This window comes from Balaenoptera borealis (genome assembly GCF_965194805.1).
Source record: "Balaenoptera borealis genome assembly, chromosome: X".
Classification (NCBI taxonomy): domain Eukaryota; kingdom Metazoa; phylum Chordata; class Mammalia; order Artiodactyla; family Balaenopteridae; genus Balaenoptera; species Balaenoptera borealis.
In genome coordinates this window covers 124,686,988-124,705,791 of record NC_138881.1, presented here as the reverse complement: position 1 = coordinate 124,705,791, position 18,804 = coordinate 124,686,988, and the positions used below count along the sequence as shown (strand labels likewise).

At 39.1% G+C, this 18,804-nt stretch overlaps 1 protein-coding gene across 1 annotated transcript in view; it reads right to left on the bottom strand.

Annotated features, from left to right (window-relative positions):
* Nucleotides 1-18,804, bottom strand: part of LOC309620099 (uncharacterized protein) — a 79,313-nt gene that overhangs the window by 38,838 nt on the left and 21,671 nt on the right. Inside the window, exons 2-5 of the mRNA XM_082376194.1 lie at nucleotides 13,902-14,028; nucleotides 10,864-11,028; nucleotides 10,665-10,751; nucleotides 1,843-2,039 (exon numbers count right to left, since the gene is read on the bottom strand). Coding sequence (XP_082232320.1) covers nucleotides 1,843-2,039; nucleotides 10,665-10,669 — 202 coding nt within the window. The 5' untranslated portion in view covers nucleotides 10,670-10,751; nucleotides 10,864-11,028; nucleotides 13,902-14,028. The remainder of the gene's footprint in view (nucleotides 1-1,842; nucleotides 2,040-10,664; nucleotides 10,752-10,863; nucleotides 11,029-13,901; nucleotides 14,029-18,804) is intronic.

The window sequence follows — 18,804 nt, the reverse complement described above, 5'->3', positions numbered from 1 at the left end:
CACATAGTATCAGGAAGTACATGGTATCAATATGACATACTGGTGATGTCAGCCTTGATGACTTGGTTAAGGAGATTTCTTCCAGTTTTCTCCACTGTAAAGCTACTATTTTAAAAAACGATTATGTTGATATAGTTGTAGATTCACATGAAGTTGAAAAGGTGATACAGAGAAGTTCTGTGTACCCTTTACCCAGTTTCCCTCAATGTTACATGTGTATATTCTTGTAAATACCACTACAATCAGAACAATTTCTACAATCAGAAACAGAACAATTCTATTACCACAAAGATCTTCCTCATGCTACCTCTTTATAGTCACAACCCTCCTCCCAACCTACCTAACCCCTGGACACCACCGATCTGTTCTCCAGTTTTTAAATTTTATCATTTTAGAGAATATTATATAAATGTAATCAATCAGTATGTGACCTTTTGAGACTGACTTTTTCTACTCAGCATAATGCCCATGATATCCATCCAAGTTGTTGTGTGTATCTGAAGTTTACTCTTTTTATTGCTCAGTAGTATTCCATGGAATGGATGTACCATAGTTTGTTTAACCACTCACATATTGAGGGACATTTGGGTTATTTTCATCTTTTCATTATTGCAAATAGCTCTGCTATGAACATTCATGGACGGGTTTTTGTATGGATGGAAGTTTTCATTTCTCTGGGATACATGCCCAGGAGTGCGACTGCTGAGTTGTATGGTAAGTTTATGCTTAGTCTTGTAAGAAACCACTAAACTATTTTCCAGAGTGGCTGTATTATTTTTACTTTCCCACCAGCAATGTATAAGAGATCTAGTTTCTTCATATCCTCACCAGCATTTGGTATTATCGCTATTTTAATTTTAGCTGTTTGAATAGACATATAGTGATATCAAATAATGGTATTAATTTGCATTTCTGTAATGGCTAGTGATGTTAAACATCTTTTCAAGTGTCTATCTGTCATCTACATATCTTCTTCAGTAAAATGCCCGTTGCCATTTTTTGCTTATTTTCTAATTGGATTGTTCTTTATTCTCTTTAGTTTTGAGAGTTCTTTATTCTTTGTCGAATATGTGGCTTACTGATATTCCCAGTCTGTAGCTTGTATTTTCATCCTCTTTAACAGGGTCTTTCACAGAGCAAAAGTGCTTAACTTTGGTGAGTTCCAATTTACCATTTTTTTTTCTTTATATGGATCATGCTTTTGGTGTCAAGTCTAAGAACTCTTTGCCTGGCCCTAGATCCAAAAGATTTTCTCCTATGTCTGTTTTCTGAAAGATTTATAGTTTACATTTTGCAAACTTACATGATCCATTTTTGGATAGTGTCTGCATAAGGTGTGAAGTTTAGGTTAAGGTTCTTTTTTTTTGCCTATGGATGTTCAGTTGCTCCCATACCATTTGTTAAAAAGGCTATCCTTCCTCCATTGACTTGTTTTTGCAACTTTGTCAAAAATCAGTTGAACATATTTGTGTGGGTTTATTTCTGGGTTCTCTATCCTGTTCCACTGATGTGTGTGTTTATCCCTCTGCCAAACCCCACTGTCTTGATTAATGTAACCATATAATGTCTTGAAACCAGGTAGACTGATTCCTTCCACTTCCTTCTTCTTTTTCAAAATTGTTTAGCCATTCTAGGACCTGTGCCTTTTCATATACATTTTGAAATAGTCTTCTGATAAGAACTTGGAAGTGACCACTCCCATCCTTTCAAGAATACTGGGTAACCAAAAAAATCAATGACTTTTCTTGGACCCATCAGAGAACCGAGGTTGCAGGGCAAACCACCACCCCAAAATCTAAAGATTTAGGAACATCCAGAGAGATACAGCTGTAATTTACTTACCCGGAAAAGAAGGCTCTGGAATCATAAACTGGTAGGAACACCAAAACTGGTAATTTTGACAAATTGCTGGAGGAAGAATGTGGACTACTGTAAGAGTGAGAAACTTCTGAGGACTGAAGGCACAGGGGCAGCCCCCAAATTTCAGGAAATCCACCAAATTCTCACAATAAAGATGTGAATAAGATCCTCTTGTGAATCTGGCAGGGGGAGGGAAAGAAGAATCATTGTGAAATATGCCTAGAGCCTTCTCCATAACTCTACAAGGAAAAAGACTTTGCCACACCTTACCCTAACTGGGGAACGGCATTCCTCCCACTCCAGCCTCCCTCTAGCCAACGTTAGAAACCCACATACAAAGGCAACATCTTTAAGGAAGACAGAGTGGGGGGAACACCTTACAAGGGAACAAGCATAAGAATTATATCAGACTTCTTGTCAGAAACCATGCAAACAAGAAGAGAGTGGAATGAAATATTTAAAGTGTTGAAAGAATAAAAACTCCAATCCAGATTCTGTATCTGGCAAAATTATCCTATAGAAATGAAACGAAGTCTTTCTCAGAAAAAACAAAAATGGAGGGAAACAAAAGAAGACTTGTCCTGCAAAAAATGTTAAAAGAAGTTCTTCAGGGGGAAGGAAAATGATGATAGAGGTCAGAAACTTGGATCTTCATAAAGAAAGGAAGAGTGTCAGAGAAGGAATAAATGAAGGTACGATAAAATCTTTTATTTTTCTGATTCTTAATTGGTTTAAAGATAACTGTTTAAAGTAAAAATAGTAACAATATACTGATTGATTATAGCATATGAATAAGTGAAGTAAATTACAACAATGTCACAAGAGATGGAAAGGAAGATTTAATAATACTCTGTTATAAGGTACCTGCACTACATTTAAAGTGTTATTTGAAGATGAACTCAGTTAAAAATGTATATTGCAAACTCTAGGGCAACCACTAAAAATGTTTAAAGAAGTATAATTGATATTCTAAGAGAGGAGATGAAATGGAATCACAGAAAATCTCAGTTAAAACCAGGGAAGGCAGGAAAAAGAGCAAGGGAGTAATTTTCTTTGCTCTGAAGTCTACTTTATCTGATAGTAATATAGCCATTCCCACTTTCCTTTGAATAATATTTGCATAGCATATCTTTTTCTGCTTTCACTTTCAACTTACTTATATATTAACTAGAAAATATAAATAGTAAATAGTAAAAATACTATCTGTCCCTTTCCATACTTTATTAGAACTGAATTACTAAGTCCAGCCCACACTCAATGGAAGGGAATTCATCTCCACCACCTGTAGGGAGGAGTATCAAAGAGTTTGTGGATACATGTTGAAACCACCAGAGCAATTAATAAATATTTTGGGGGTGACAATTTGAAGCTATGCAAATATCTTGCCCTCCAAAATTATTACTAGGCCTAGTTCTTTTTTTTGAGAATGGTATTTAGAAAACAAGATGTGGTTCTAGGTAAGCTCAATTCTATTTGAATGTTGCTGCTTTTAGGCCCTGCCAGTAGAGAGAGCGAGGGAACACAGGCATGTAAAATAATCCATGTATACACACATATAAATATTAATGCCTGCACCTACTTACCTTTACATGTATATATTTATATATGGATATAGATAAGCTTACGTTTTTATATGGATATCTCTGATTCTAATCTAGTACCACAGAGTTTATTCTAGCTTTCCCTCCTTGCTGATTTGTAATTTCTTTCTATGACAGACTCTCTGAGGTACCTTTAAAAATACAGATGCCTGGAGCCCTATCCAGTATCAATTAAGTTGGATGCATCCATATGTTTTAAATATACACCCAGGCAAGACCAAATACATCATTTGTGGGGCCCAGTGCAAAATGCAAATGCGGGGCTCCTTGTTCAAAAAGCGGGGTAAAAGTGTCACTAAGGTACTACAATGTACAGATTTTTCCTTTCTTCTGCAGCCTTTCATTCAACTTGTCATGGTATTTTCTATTTGCTATTCAATACTATTCTAAGTCAAGAAAAAGTAAAAATTTCAATTATTAACATGTATCTTACCATTCATCTTTACATTGTACAATACCAGTTTTAAATAAAAATACCAGAGCATTTAATTCATATGCAGAATCACCAAAATTGCACAATTTGTATTGCATGCCCCAGCCCTGGAAGGTGCCTTGAGCTGGCCAGAAGAGATGAACACAAAGCCAGACTCAAGAAAGTTAGTTATAAGGAGGAAGAGAGGGTCACCTAGATGTGGAGTAGGCCCAAAGGACACTCTCTAGGGCATGGGAAGGCACTCATGAGGCAAGTGTAGACCCTTACAGGCACCTGGGAACCCTACCCCATGACTTGTGTCACATGTGTGTGCTCGGGCCTGACAACTGTTTGGTTTCATCCTTCTTCTAGCTGCTGGCCTGACATGCTGTGCCTTATCAGAGGGCAGGGAAGTTGACCCGGGCATCTCCCTTCCCGAGGCAGATGTCTGCCATCCTATCCGACAGCATATAGGCACCTCTCAAGGGTATTACCACCTCCTCACAAGGATGCACTAGGTACCTGGATCAGGGATGGGCAAGAGATTCACCTCCACTGAATGTGCTTGGTGCTGTGAACCAAGTGCAAGGATGGTCACTGCCATGCCCCACCTTGAGGGGCTGCAGGGTGCATGCACCTGACTTGACCCTCCCCACATCGAGGCTCCCGCTGGAGATGGATGGACATGGATGCGGGTGTGGAAGGGTAAGGGAGACTCGGGCACCTGGAACGAAGGGAGTGGCAGTCAAGAACCCATCTTGAAGATATGGGGAGGTAATGGGGGGTGGAACCATATGTGAATTGAGCTTCTAAGCCCCCAGTACATTCTCTACTGTCCCACTGGACTTTACTTACAAAACACAGATTCAAAAATAAAATTATTAAGAATTTCAAATGGCAACCGCAAGGCATTAAACCCCCAGCATGGAGCCCCCTTCTGAGCATGGGGCCCTGTATAATTGTGCTGGTCATATGACTCTGAAGATGTCCGTGCCCCATCTCCCCCTCCACCTGCTGTGACTCTAATGTTCAGCCAAGGTTGAGAACTACTGAGCCAGATACTGCAAGGGTTGGTGGTCAAGATGGTCTTGCTCAAACCAGTTCCCAGGCTGCCAGAGCCCCTCAGAAAACCATGGATGGAGAGACTGACCCAACAGTAGCTGAGAGGAGGAGACCAGACTGTGTATCACTGCCTGAGGCTGTCATTACAGAGATCACAGTAAGGAAGCCGGGAGGTCAAACACTCAGTTTTAAAGAGAGGCTCTCATTCCTCTCTCTCTCTCAGAGCCCACAGCCTTACCTCAGTACCTGCTGGTTGCATGTTGGCCTGCCTTGCCCAATGTGAGGGGTTTTAAGGTACAGGTTATATACATCTAAGCATAGTGCAGGTGCCAGCTAAGTCATGGAGGCCACCCTTCTCAGAAACTTATTTTCTTACCTATTTTACCCACCAGCAGGTTAGGCTCTTAGCAAGGAAACCTGAGGCTGCTCCAGGCAGCCATCTTAGCCTGGGTCCACAACTTATCAGCTGAATTCCAGAGTCAGAATATACAAATCCTCTCACCTCTAGCCCCTAGCATGACATAAGCTCCTCAAGGGGTTTCTTTCCTTTTTATTCAACCTTGATTCTTTTTTTAAAATTAAAAATATTATTTTTTAATTTTTATTTATATTGGAGTATGGTTGATTAACAACATTGTGTTAGTTTCAGGTGTATAGCAAAGTGATTCAGTTATATATATACATGTATCTATTGCTATATTTAAAATAGATAACCAACAAGGACCTACTGTATAGCACAGGGAACTCTGCTCAACCTTGATTCTTTTTAGAACATTTTAGCCTCTGTCACCTTCTGTAGTTAGCATAGCAAGCACTCACTTAATATTTGTAGCCTAATTTGCTTGCTTCTGGCCTGCTCATAGCCCAGTTCTTAGAGTCTTTCCCTTAACTTCCATCGCCTTTCTTGGTTCCTCACTCAGGCAAAACTCCTTCCACCTCCTAGCGTTCTCTTTCTAACCTCTCTCTGGTACCCTAATGGTGCTTTATAATACCGAAGTATCTGTATTTACATTACAGGGCAAAGAGAAATAAAATGAGAAAATATACATACTGGGGGACTAATCACAGGCCCTTTCTGCCACTTTGGTCCTGAAAGTCAGTCCCCTGGGGAAGATGGACAAGCGCAGTGTCAAGAACCAGAGCTCTGGAATTTGAATCCTAAATCTGCCTCTTACCAGGTTGCCGTGTGACCCTGGACAAGTTACTTAACATCTTTATCCTCTGGATTCACTCTCTGCCCTGCTTTCCTCCCCAGGAAACTGGTATGGATTATATCAACAGGCTTGACTGGTCCCTGGCTTCTGGTTGGATTTGGTCAGAAAGGAACTCTGGCCATTGATCAAAGATTGGGAGAAGAGTGTAGTTTCCTCCTAGCTTCCTGCCTCTGAAGTCACCCTGTGGGGAGTTAACTATGTCCCTTGACCAAATACCACTGCTCATCTGAAGGCTACCTGCTCTAGAGGTCTCTCCTTCCAGACACTCTTTCTAGACTCTCCTTTCCTTCATTTCTTTGGGCCTGGGTGATAGGGGTGGAGTAACAGCCCCACTATACTAGCCATAGGGTATTTCGCTAGCCCTTATGGCTTCCCTACACCCTGCCTATGTCTTGTAAATAGTCGCTTTAGTAAACCCTTCTCAAACTATCCTGACTGAAGTGCGCCATATTTCCTGTTAGGACCCTGACTAATGCAGAGCCTTATTTCCATTGCCTTTAAAATGGAGATAGCAACACCTATATCACAGGATTGCTGTCAGAATTTAAATGAGACAAGTCAAATAAAAGTATCCAGCAATGTCTGGCACAAAATAGATGCTGAATTAGCTCCCTCCTCATTTTTTCTTTCTTCTTCAAAAGCTATTTTTTATTTTTGGGTTTGAGTCCTAACATTGTGACTTATGAGCTAAATAATTTTCAACAAGTGCTTTCACCAATCTGAACCTTAGTTTCCACATTTGTAAAATGGAGTTCATTTAACAAATTCATCCTACCAAAATTAACAAAGCTTCTACTATGTAACAGGAACTGTTCTGAGCAGTGATTTAAGACTATCCGTCTTGCCTATGTCACAGAATTATTGTAAAGATCAAAAAAGCAATGAGTCCTTAAATACTACAAACTTCCAAAACTCACCCAAGATGAAATAGATGAACAGTCCTATTATCATTAAAGAAATTGAATCTGTAGTTGAAACCTTCTGAAAAAGAAATCTTTAGGCTCAGATGATTTCACTAGCAAATTCTATACAAAATTTAAAGCAGAAATAACACCAGTTCTATACAATCTTCCAAAAAATAGAAAAGGAGGAAATGTTTCCCAACTGATTTAATGAGGCAAGCCTAATACTGATACCAAAATCAGACAAACACAGTTCCAAAAAGCAAGCTACAGACCAATATCCCTCATGAATATAGACATAGACATCCTCAAAAAATATTATCATATCAAACCTAGCAATATATAAAGAAATAATACACCACAATCAAGTGGGGTTTATCACAAAATTACAAGGTTGGTTCAATAACAGAAAAATCAGTCAATGTATCCACCATATTAGCAGTCTAAAGAAGAAAAACTACATGATTAGAGGCACACCTTGGAGATATTGTGGGTTTGGTTCCAGACCACTGCAATAAAGCAAACATCACAATAAAGCAAGTCACATGATTTTTTTGGTTTCCCAGTGCATACAAAAGTTATATTTATACTATACTGTAGTCTATTAAGTGTGCAATAGCATTATGTTTAAAAAAATGTACATACCTTAATTTAAAAATACTTTATTGCTAAAAAATACTAACCATCATCTGAACCTTCAGCGAGTTGTAATCTTTTTGTAATAATAACATCAATCACTGATCACAGATCATCATAACAAATATAATAATAAAGAAAAAGATTGAAATATTGCAAAAATTGCCAAAATGTGACACAGAGACACAAGCGTCCCAAATGCTGTTGGAAAAATGGCACTGATAGACATGCTCAATGCAGGATTGCCACAAATCTTCAATTTGTAAAAAAAATGCAATATCTGCAAAGCACAGTAAAGAAAAGAGCAATAAAATGAGATATGCCTGTATATCAATCAATGCAGCAAAAGGATTTGGAAAAAAGTCAATATATATTAGTAATATAAATTCTCAGCAAATAGGAATAGAAGAAAACTTCCTCAACCTAATAAAGTGTCTCCAAAAAATCTACAGATAACATCATACTTCATGGTAAAAAGACTGAATGTTTTCTCCTTATGACCGGGAACAATGCAAAACATTGCCTCTCGCCACCAATTCAACATCACACTGGAAGTCTTAGCCAATGCAACAAAGCAAGAAAAATAAACAAGAAGCATAAATATTGGAAATAAATAAAATTCTATTTGCAGGCAACATAACTGTCTAGACAGAAAATCCCAAGGAATTGACCAAAAAATTTTCTAGAAATAATAAGTGAGTTTACTAAGGTGGTAGGATACAAGGTCAACATACAAAAATCAATCATATTTCTATATGCTCCCAATGTTACCACTGGAAACTAAAATTTAAAAATATACACATACACACACACACCATTTACTGTAGCTCGAACAAAATGAAATATACTTATGTGTAAATCTAACAGAATATGCACAGACTCTGTATGCTAAAAACCATAAAACACTGATAGAAGAAATTTTTAAAAGATCTAAATATACAGATAGATATACTGTGTTAATGGATTTAAAGAAACAACATAGTAAAAATGTTAATTCATGCCAAACTGATCTATAAATTTAATGCAATTCCAGTCAATATTCCAACATAACTTTTTTTAGATAAGTAAAATTTATTTGAAAAGCAAAGGAACTAGAAGAGCTAAAATAATTTTGAAAAAGAAGAATAAATTGAAAGAATAACACTATCTGACTTCAAGACTTACTGTAAATCCACACTAATCAAGACAGTGTGGTACTGGCAAAGGGAAGGAGCCATAGATCAATGGAACAGGGAGTCCAGAAATAGACTCACATGAATATGGCCAATTGATTTTTGACAAAGTTGCAAAAGCAATTCAATGGGAAAAAAGTATTTTCAACAAATGGTGCTGAAACATTTTTACACTCATATGCAAAAATATAACCTTGACCTAAACCTCACACTTTACACAAAAATTAACTCAAGGTGGATAATTGATCCAAATGTAAAACATAAAGCTATAAAACTTTTAGAAAAAAAGAACATAGAAGAAACTCTTCATGACCTTGGGTTAGGTAAAGAGTTCTTAGATATGATACCAAAAGCATGATAAACTGGAATTCAAAATTTTAAAGTTTTGCTCTGTGAAAGACACTGTTAAGAGAATGAAAAGACAAGCCACAGGCTGGGAGGAAATATTTTCCAACCACATATCTGACAAAGGACTTGTATTTAATATATAAAGATCTTTCAAAAGTCAACTCTTTATCCTCCTAACCATAAGATCATTCCAATTCAACCTGCCCTCACTGAGCATGTGCTCTAGGCCAGACCTAGTGCTGGATACTTTCACATCCAGTGTCTCACTGATTCCTTATACCAACCACAATTTAGGTAGTGATTATTATCGCCATTTTAGGATGAGAAAACTGAGGCATCAGTGATAAACAGAGAAAAAATAATAAGATTGATGGGAAACTGGATAGTAAGGCACTTCAATCTTAATCCCACATTATACCATTTTGATTTCCCATACTGAGGCCATGTTATGATTCATAGAGTTAGTAAGGGTTTTTAGAAAGAAGAGTTTTCACTGAAATACGTAGCACTCTAGGTAAGAGAAACCCGGTCATCTAAACTGAGCCCAAATTAGGGGCATTTGCCCAAGTTGTTGGCTTTCATGCCTGCAAGATACAGCAGAAGAGACATCAGGTGATTAAAGGAAAGACTTCCTGGCTGACCAGGGGCTTCCATGTTCCAATATATGGATGGGTGAGCTCATAGAATATTTGTCTTCAGGAGAAGAGATGTTCTCAAGAGTTTCTTTCAGATTAAGAGATGAAGGAGAATGGGGAAAGTAAAACAGAGAAGTCAAAGAAAGAAAATGTATCCAAAATGCCATTTCTTCTGCCTTAGCAAGGTCAGTTCAACAGGTTATCATGCCTTCCCTCTTGCCTCCTTTCTAATTTCATTCTTTAAATCACAGATAAAGTATTTAGCTTCATTATTTTCATTAGATACAATCATTAGTGTGAATCATAGGATCAAAAAGCCCAAGTGCCTTTTGGGAAATTCAACTTAAGCAGGTTTTTTCTTCCTCAATCTCATAATATGAACAGTGATGTGGTGATGGATAATTTGTCTATCCAAGATCATCGACCCCATTGCACCTTTTAAACATCTATCAAAACTGGTGTTGACGAATGCAAATATTTCATTTGCATTGAATGTCTTCAATTTTAAATAGACCTTATGGCATAAATAATCTAACACTAGACATGATTCTAGTAAGCAGAGGCCAAGCCAAATGGGCTACACAAGTATAAAGGCGTCCCCTGTATTAGGGAGAGTTTGAATCACATCGCATTTGTGTGAAGGTTTTCCATTTGACAGAAATAGATTTAACACAGTCCATTCAAAACAGTCTCATTGCAATTCATTGGGGGCTTTAAGAAAGGTGGAAAACTTTAAACAGGCACACTTTATTCTAAAAACTCTTTGTCGGATACCTGTACACATACAAAGACAACAGTCAATAGCAAGAATAAAGGTTTTACCTCATTTCCACAGTACTTTTTTCTTAATATGCCTCCAATCGGCAATGCTCTACCTCTGGAATTCCAAGCTCAACTTGCATCTAAGCACTGTCAAATGAAAAGGAGATAATAAAATTACTAGTGTGTTACAAGGTGATTAAATTTACATAATGACTCTGGATTTGATTAAATGCCAGATCCCCCCTCCCAAAAAAATTACCTGTAGAGGCATTAAATCTTACAGCCACACACTTCACTGCATTTACGCTTTATCCACAGACGCTCCGGTTTATCTTAGCAGAGATTACTGCCATCCCTCCACAGGAACACAACATGTAGGTAATGCCTGGAAGCTTATTCAGGAGAGTGGCAGGGACTCATGCAGCTGATTTGAAGAATAAATATCAGAAAAATGTGAGAGAGACAGTCATTGTACTCATCCAGAGAAAAGACCGTAGTGCAGACTCAGAGGCAGATCTTTCTACTCTACTAAAAATGGAAGGGCTTCTTAAAATGCTATCCAAATACTTTCTCCCTAAACCCAAGGCTTTCCTCCCATTAACAAACTCTGAGGAGCTCACCATGGGCTTGCTCTTCCAGGAGCACACTGGTGAGGAGTGAGGCCACAGTGTGCCAGGTTTGAAACCATTCCTGTCAAATTGGTAAGACGATTTATGCATGTTCTGTCACCCTAAATATTATCCCACACCAGGATCGCATAGTGGGTTATTTTCTCATTGCTCAGTTGCTGCACAGCCCTGGATGGCAGTCTTTGAAATAAAAACATTCACACAAACAAGTAAAAACAAAACAAAACAAAACAAACCTATGCATTATAGTTTTAACAGGCACCAAAGCATAAGGCACTGTGATACAAATTTCGGAATACCTGTCATACCTATTGAAAAAGGTTACACAAAAAAACTGCTCTTGAACATCATTTGCCTCTAGACCAAGCCACTGGAAAGGGGCTGGTACTGGCTCAGAAAAGAAATGTGCCTTACCACTTTTCAATGGAACATTAAGAAAAGGGACTATAGCATCAGCATGTTGTTCATTTACTGGGTCCAAACTGCTTTCGTCGGAGAAAATTGATTACTTCTCTACCAAGACTGATGTAAACTAGTCATTCCACATATTCCTAGCTTCAGTTAACAGAGTCTTCGCTGGGGAAGTATAGAAATCTAAACTCTACCAAAGCTCTTGGTGTTGTTCAATGTTCTACACATCCATCCCCTTCAAGGGATCCTACTGTTTGCTAACCCATGTGCATCAATCCCTTGCTAGTCATTCACTGAGATTTAGAGGTAGCTATGGTCTACCTACAGCCTACCTACAGTGTGCCTGCACTGCATTCAGTGAAGGTAAGACTCGGGTTTCAGGTCAATGCATTATCATTAAATGATAAATAGTAACCACAATTGTGGCAGGCAGGTTGCCTCAGCAACCTGAAACAGTACTTTAGCATATGTCTGACCGACAGTACTTACAAAATAACCTTCTAAAAAGTGCCATTATTGGGCTATTTTTCAAGCATACAACAATTTGAATATAAAAAGACCAAATTTCCAATTGCCAGCACAAAGTCTATAAACTAGTGGATTAACATTTTCTAGGCATCTGTTATGGCTCTTAAAAATATGTGTGAGCACAATAAATAAATAGTTTTAAAGGATACAGGATGTCTTTTAGTATTTCCAAAAAATCATATTTGTTAGTTTTTATAATAATCATTTGGAAGGCTAAAACTAAAATTTGTTTTCCTGCAAAATGTTTTTCTTTATCACACCGGTTTATTATGGAAGAGTTGCTGTGAGTCATGAAACTGCCTTGTTCCATTTTTCTTTTAAAAAAAAATCCCCAGGGAACTCAGGGAATTAAACTCATAAATTTAATTTCAATATCTGGTAAGCTGTGAGGACAATTATTAAGGCAGTCATTTATGAGTACCTAGGGGAAACCCAAGTGATAAACAGTAGTCAATACGGATTCTTCAAACACAAATCATACCAAACAAAGCTAATTCCTGTTCATGATAGGATGACAAGCTGAATGGTGAAAGAGGATGGAACGAAGTTAACATATCTTAGAGAGAGAAGCATCTGATATAATTTCATCTGACGTTCTTATAGGAATACCAGAGAAAGACAATAAATAGAGCTAGTAAAAGAGAAACCTGATGTAACAGCTAGAACTGGTTTAGTATAAACTCAAAGTGAGTGGAACCAATGACAGGGTAGGATAAATTTCAAACGCAATACCACCCAGATCATGAACAACTACTCTCGGGTTATATCAACATGGATTGTAATCTTAGTCAATATAATCAAAGTACATATAGCTACATACACTGTTGGGGAGAGAAATAAATTAAATGCATTATTGATACATTGGAGCTGTTTAAATCAATCGCATGTGTTGTGTATTATAAAGTCAAGTATTTCCCATATAGAGAATCTTCATCAAATGAATACGAATGTAACTGGAAGGTATCTGTCTGTACAAAGAGGCCACTGAGAAGCCCACAGAGACTGTGATGATAGGGAAGAGATTCCTCTTTGTTTAGGGGAGGGTGGTAATCCAAGACTTCTTTTGTCTGCAGAGCAAGTCCATAAATGGTCAGACTTACCTCTCCAGTTGTATTTCCAGACCAGTCGCCATTCCCCTAGGTTTTCACACCTGAAGGCTGTGTGGTTCCTCAGCCTAAACTATCTTTTTTAAAGTGCCATTAAAATGTCTTCCTGTAATAGTCTCATCAACCCTTTAAAACCAAGCTCAAAATCTTCTTTCAAACATAATATTTCCAGATTCCCTAATTAAATTTAATTTTTCACTCCTCCAATACTCCCACAGCACCTTGTTTAAACTTCTGTATATACCTTTATTATTATCTTCCTTGTATGAGAATGAACAGTGTACATGTTGACTTCCCTGTTAGACTGTGAACTCCTGGAGGGTGAGAGCCACGTCTTAGTCATTCTTTATCTTTTTCACAGCAGGTATTCAACAAGTATTTGTTGAATTGAATTGGATTGGAACTGGAATAAACACATCATCTAGACATTTATTATTGAGAAAGTCCCACAATTCCAGGGCAACTGCTATTGGTTTGACCTTTCCCTTTCCAGATTTTCAGGTTTATTTTCCCATGCTTGGAATAAAATAAGACTGAAAACCTGAAAATAAGTAAGTAAATAAATAAATACTCTTCCAACTATTCAATTTCTATCAGACAGTTAAGAAATGAAAGGCATTTACCTGACATCTGGAATGGTCTTTCTTTTGGACTCCAAGGGACTTAGAAATTCCCAATTCAGTGAGTGGGCCATGACGTCCAGATTCTGAATCCCCAGAACATGAAGGCAAGGCAGTTGGAGAATCAGGACTGGAGATCAACGAAAAAAAAAAAAAAAAAAAAAAAGAGAGAGAGAGAGACCAGAATAGAAATCATCTCCTAGTTACCACGTACTTTATCTTGGACACCTCATTCAGATCAATCTGAATTCCAAGAGGCAACACCCAGGGAAGGCAGCATTGGTAGGGAAAGTGGAGAACTCTGATCTGGAAAATAAAATGAAAGACCACTTCCCTCTTGTAGATTGGCGTTTTTGGTCAAAGTAGGGGTTGTAAGCCTGGGTCTTTAACTGAGGTGGAGCATGAAGAGATTAAACAAAAATGCCTAATAGCTGCTGATTCTGCCTGAGGTCTTCTAACAGTATTACACAGGAAGGACCGTGGGGCTTCATAATGTGGGAATCCCTTTTCAGCTAGAATTGTAAGCAGGAAGTGCTTCCTCCCACCCAAGCTCCCCTCCATGGTTTAGCTCCTAAGAATATGCTATTCCAGCATGCGAGAATTCAGCGCCACCCTCTTGCACAGAGCCTGGCAGGCAGCACATACTCAGGAAGTGGATGTTGCGGCCTGTCCTTAGGGAAGCACAGGCTCACAGATAAACGAGGGTTGCTCTGTAATGACTGGCTAGCCAAGAAGTACTTGCTGACTTAGGGAGACAGTACATGTGCTGGTTAAAAGCACAGCTCCTAGGGTCAGATGAACCTGGGTTCAAATACCAGCTCTTCCACCTACTAGCTGTGTGACCTTGGACAATGTCCTTAACTTTTCTGTGCCTCATCTATCACTTGGGAATAATTATTGCACATCCCTCATGAGTTTGTTGTGAGGATTAAAGGAAATGACACATACAAGTCTGATGTACAATAAGTGTTCAAATAAGGGTGTGCTAGAATTAGCAGTTCTTTGAGGGAGGACTCAAATTGTACATGGCCAAATGAAAACTAGTAAGGACAGAACATGTCCAAATAAGCAAGAACTTTATAGTCAATGAGGCTAGACCAGAAAATATAGGCTGGACTTCCCTGGTGGCACAGTGGTTAAGAATCCGCCTGCCAATGCAGGGGACACGGGTTCGAGCCCTGGTCCAGGAAGATCCCACATGCCACGGAGCAACTAAGCCCGTGCGCCCCAGCTGCCGAGCCTGCGCTCTAGAGCCCACGTGCCACAACTACTGAGCCTGAGTGCCACAGCTACTGAAGCCCACGTGCCTAGAGCCAACGCTCCGCAACAAGAGAAGCTACCTCAATGCCCATGCACCGCAACGAAGAGTAGCCCCCGCTTGCCACAAAGAGAAAGTCCACACGCAGCAACGAAGACCCAGTGCAGCCTAAATAAATAAATTTATTAAAAAAATGAAAATATAGGCTGAAGCTGAAGGAGAAACTCTTATGAAAAGGAGGAAAGAAACTGTCATCAAGTGTTGAGACAAGCCCTGGAGGCTGGATTGGCAGCTCTCTTGAGAGTGGTCCAAGGCCAGAGTGGATAAATGGTGTGCAGGCAGGGAAACTGATCAAGCTAATTTTGATTTCCCTGAAGCATCTGCAAGCCATTGGAATCCTTCAAGTGTTGGAATGCATAACTGGGTAACACCCTCAATATAGAGAAAAGGTAAAAGAAACCTGAGGACAGTGAATGAAAATTGAGTTTATACATTAAAAAAATCGGCCATCTTTAGTGCCCTCTATAGAAAACTCATCAAAACCTCAGGGCTTTCCTAAAGTCACGTTTAACCACGCAGCCTTAAAGGGAATCAGCAGGACTGCATGTACTGACGTGGAAAGTGTGCCAAGATATATACACGTAGAAGTGAATTTACAAAACTGTTTCTAGCTCTAGTCAGTGTTTCCTGAAAAAGCATATATGTGTATGTATGAACCTATATGTATATAGTTGCATAAATGTATACATACATACACTTCTGTATGCATAGAAAAGTTCTGGAAGGATACACAAGAAATTGTTACTGATGATTATGCCTAAGGAGTGAGACTAGGGGCGTGAAGGGGCTCTTCATTTCATATCCTTTTGTACTGTTTGCATTTTTACTATGAATATGTATTACATTTATAATTTAAGAAGGAACAAGACAGAAGAGAATAACTAAAACCTCAGACTATTGTACGGTGCTTTGCATGAAGTAGAACCCAGTAAATGCTTGAATGAATGGATGAAGGTCACTCAATTGTCCCATCAGTTGGTATATGAGAAGGGAGAAAAGGATATAAAAAGAAAAGAAATAAAAGGGGGAGAATATAGAGATCACAGAAGCAGCCTGGAGCAGTTTTCACTACCTCAAAAGAGGAAAACTAGAAGGAAAGCTACCAAAGGAAGGAGCTGATGAATACCTTCCCTGCCCCAGTGGCACCTGTTGGCCAAGATTCCAATGTACTTGGCAAATACTGTCCACAGACCTATGAGAGGGTGTAAACAGAAGGCTCTTTAAGGAGCTGATCAAAGCTGGGCTGTGCTCCAAACAGGGAAGGAGCGGATCAGAAGTTAATGTCCTCCTCCTGGCCACAAAAGATGCTTTGCCATGAGGATGCATCTCAGTAAGGAGCCCAGGGACTCCATGGAAAGTGCAGTAAAACATCCCATATTGGTAATGATCACACTGCGCTCCCAAATATGAGAGTTTATTTTAAAATGTCCTCCCACAAAGAACAGTACAAATTAAAGGTAGAAAACCCTATTAGGTCATCCACTTTCTCCTAAAGGCCTAATGCAGACGATATTCTGCCATATAAATCTTAACGCTTTCAATGATGTATGAGGAGGATTTACACTAACATCCTAAATGGAAAACACAGGCACAAAGCGGCAATACTGACTGCAAAGGAAAGAGAGTTACCTTTACTGATTCATCCTGAACTCTGAACTGCCAGGATGTTTTTTAATTTATATTTTTTCAAAGAATTACAACTTCATTGTAGGTTTAATGGATGGAGCTATCAGAGTCAAGTTAAAACAAATGAACACATATGGCATTTTCATTGATGAATTCAATTTAATATGCTCATGGGAGACAACTAAATTCCTCAGCAAATATGGGGAGAAATAGGGAGATCTGGTGAACAGCAATCCAAGTGTGCCTTTATTTTAACAAGGGCAAATACTCTTTGGTCAAGGTGGTAAGGTGGCTGGACAGTGCTGTGGCTTTCTTGCCATTAGAGAATTCCCTAGGAAAGCTAATTAGCTCTCCAGTGGAACTCACTTACACTGATCATCTGCAACTCTGTGATTTAGCAGTGAGGGCCCTTATAAATATGTTTTAAAATTTTCTTTTACTTTACTTTTCAGACTCTTCTCTTTTCCTTCCTTGTGATCCAGCTGGGAAAAATAGGAACGTTTCCTAACTTTGGGACAATTACTCAACAAATGACCTATAGTAAAACCACAAGGGGAATTCAGACTTCTTTTTCCTTCTCCTTTCTTTTCTTCCTTACTTATTGTCTGGCCATCGGAACGATCAGCCTGGCTGCACCAGGCCACACAGCAAGTTGGTGGCTTCTCCTCTCTAGGGCTCATCTGTACAATGAGGAGCTAGACCAAACGAGCAGTCACTTTCGATGGCATTGACTCTATTAAGTCTGAGTGAGAGGACTCTCAGAAGTCCTTCTTGACCCCATTATCAGCCGGAAAGAGCTGGAAGCCCTCTCTAGTCAGATCCCCAACCCCTGGTGGAGGACACCCAGCCTTCAATGTTCTCCCAGGGGAGTAAACTTCTCTGGTGTAAAAGTGAGAGCCTTCCACTGAGGCTTTGGGTTGACCTCTCAGGAATCTGCGTCGATAGAGGTTGTACCAACCAGCTTCTGTGGCACAATAGATACTCACTTGGTAGACAGAGCAGAGACTCAATTAATACTTTGTGACTGACCGACAACTTCAGTAAAAGAACTCACAATGACCACACACTTAAGGCTCTCAATGATCCTGCAACTGTCTCTGCCCTAAGCTACACTGCCATCTTTATGTGTCTGTCTCAGTCAGGGTTCTCCAGAGAAACAGACCAATAAGATAGATAGATACAGATGTGTATATACACATACCGATAATATATAAATATACACATATAAATACATATCTACACATATACATGTATATATAAATACACACACACGCACACATATATATATATATGGAGAGAGGGAGAGCAGGGCAGTATTTGAAGGACTTGTTTCACATAGCTGTAGGGGCTAACAAGCCTGAAGTTCGTAGTGCAGGCTGACAGGTAAGAAATTCAGGTAAGAATTCATGCTGCGGTCTTGAGTTCAAAATCTGCGGGGGCAGGCCAGGCAGGTTGGAAACTCAGGAAGGGTTTCTATGTTACAATCTTGAAGCCAAATTCCTCCTTCTTTGGGAAACCTCGGTCTTTCATCCTAAGGCCTTCAACTGATTGGATGAGGCCCACCCACATCATGGAGGGCAATTTGCTTTACTCAAAGTCAACTGATTTAAATGTTAATCACATATAAAAAAATATTTTCACAGCAACATCCAGACTAGTGTTTGACCAAACAACTGGGCACCATAGCCTAGCCAAGTTGACACATAAAGTTAATCATCACAGTGTCCAAATGCAGCCTGCCTTTGCTGCTCACCTAGGCCACTTACCACTCTCCTTTGAATTGGGTTTACCTTGGGCTAGCTGATACTGGCCTTGTACCCTTTCCCTGGTCCCCAAATCCTGCCAGACCTTATAAGAATAATCCCTCACATTCGTTCCACTCTTCTTTTAACTGCTATTAACTGCTTCCAAAATAGCTTCAGTCTGAGCTGCTAGACCAGCAACAGCAAGTGCCAAACAAAA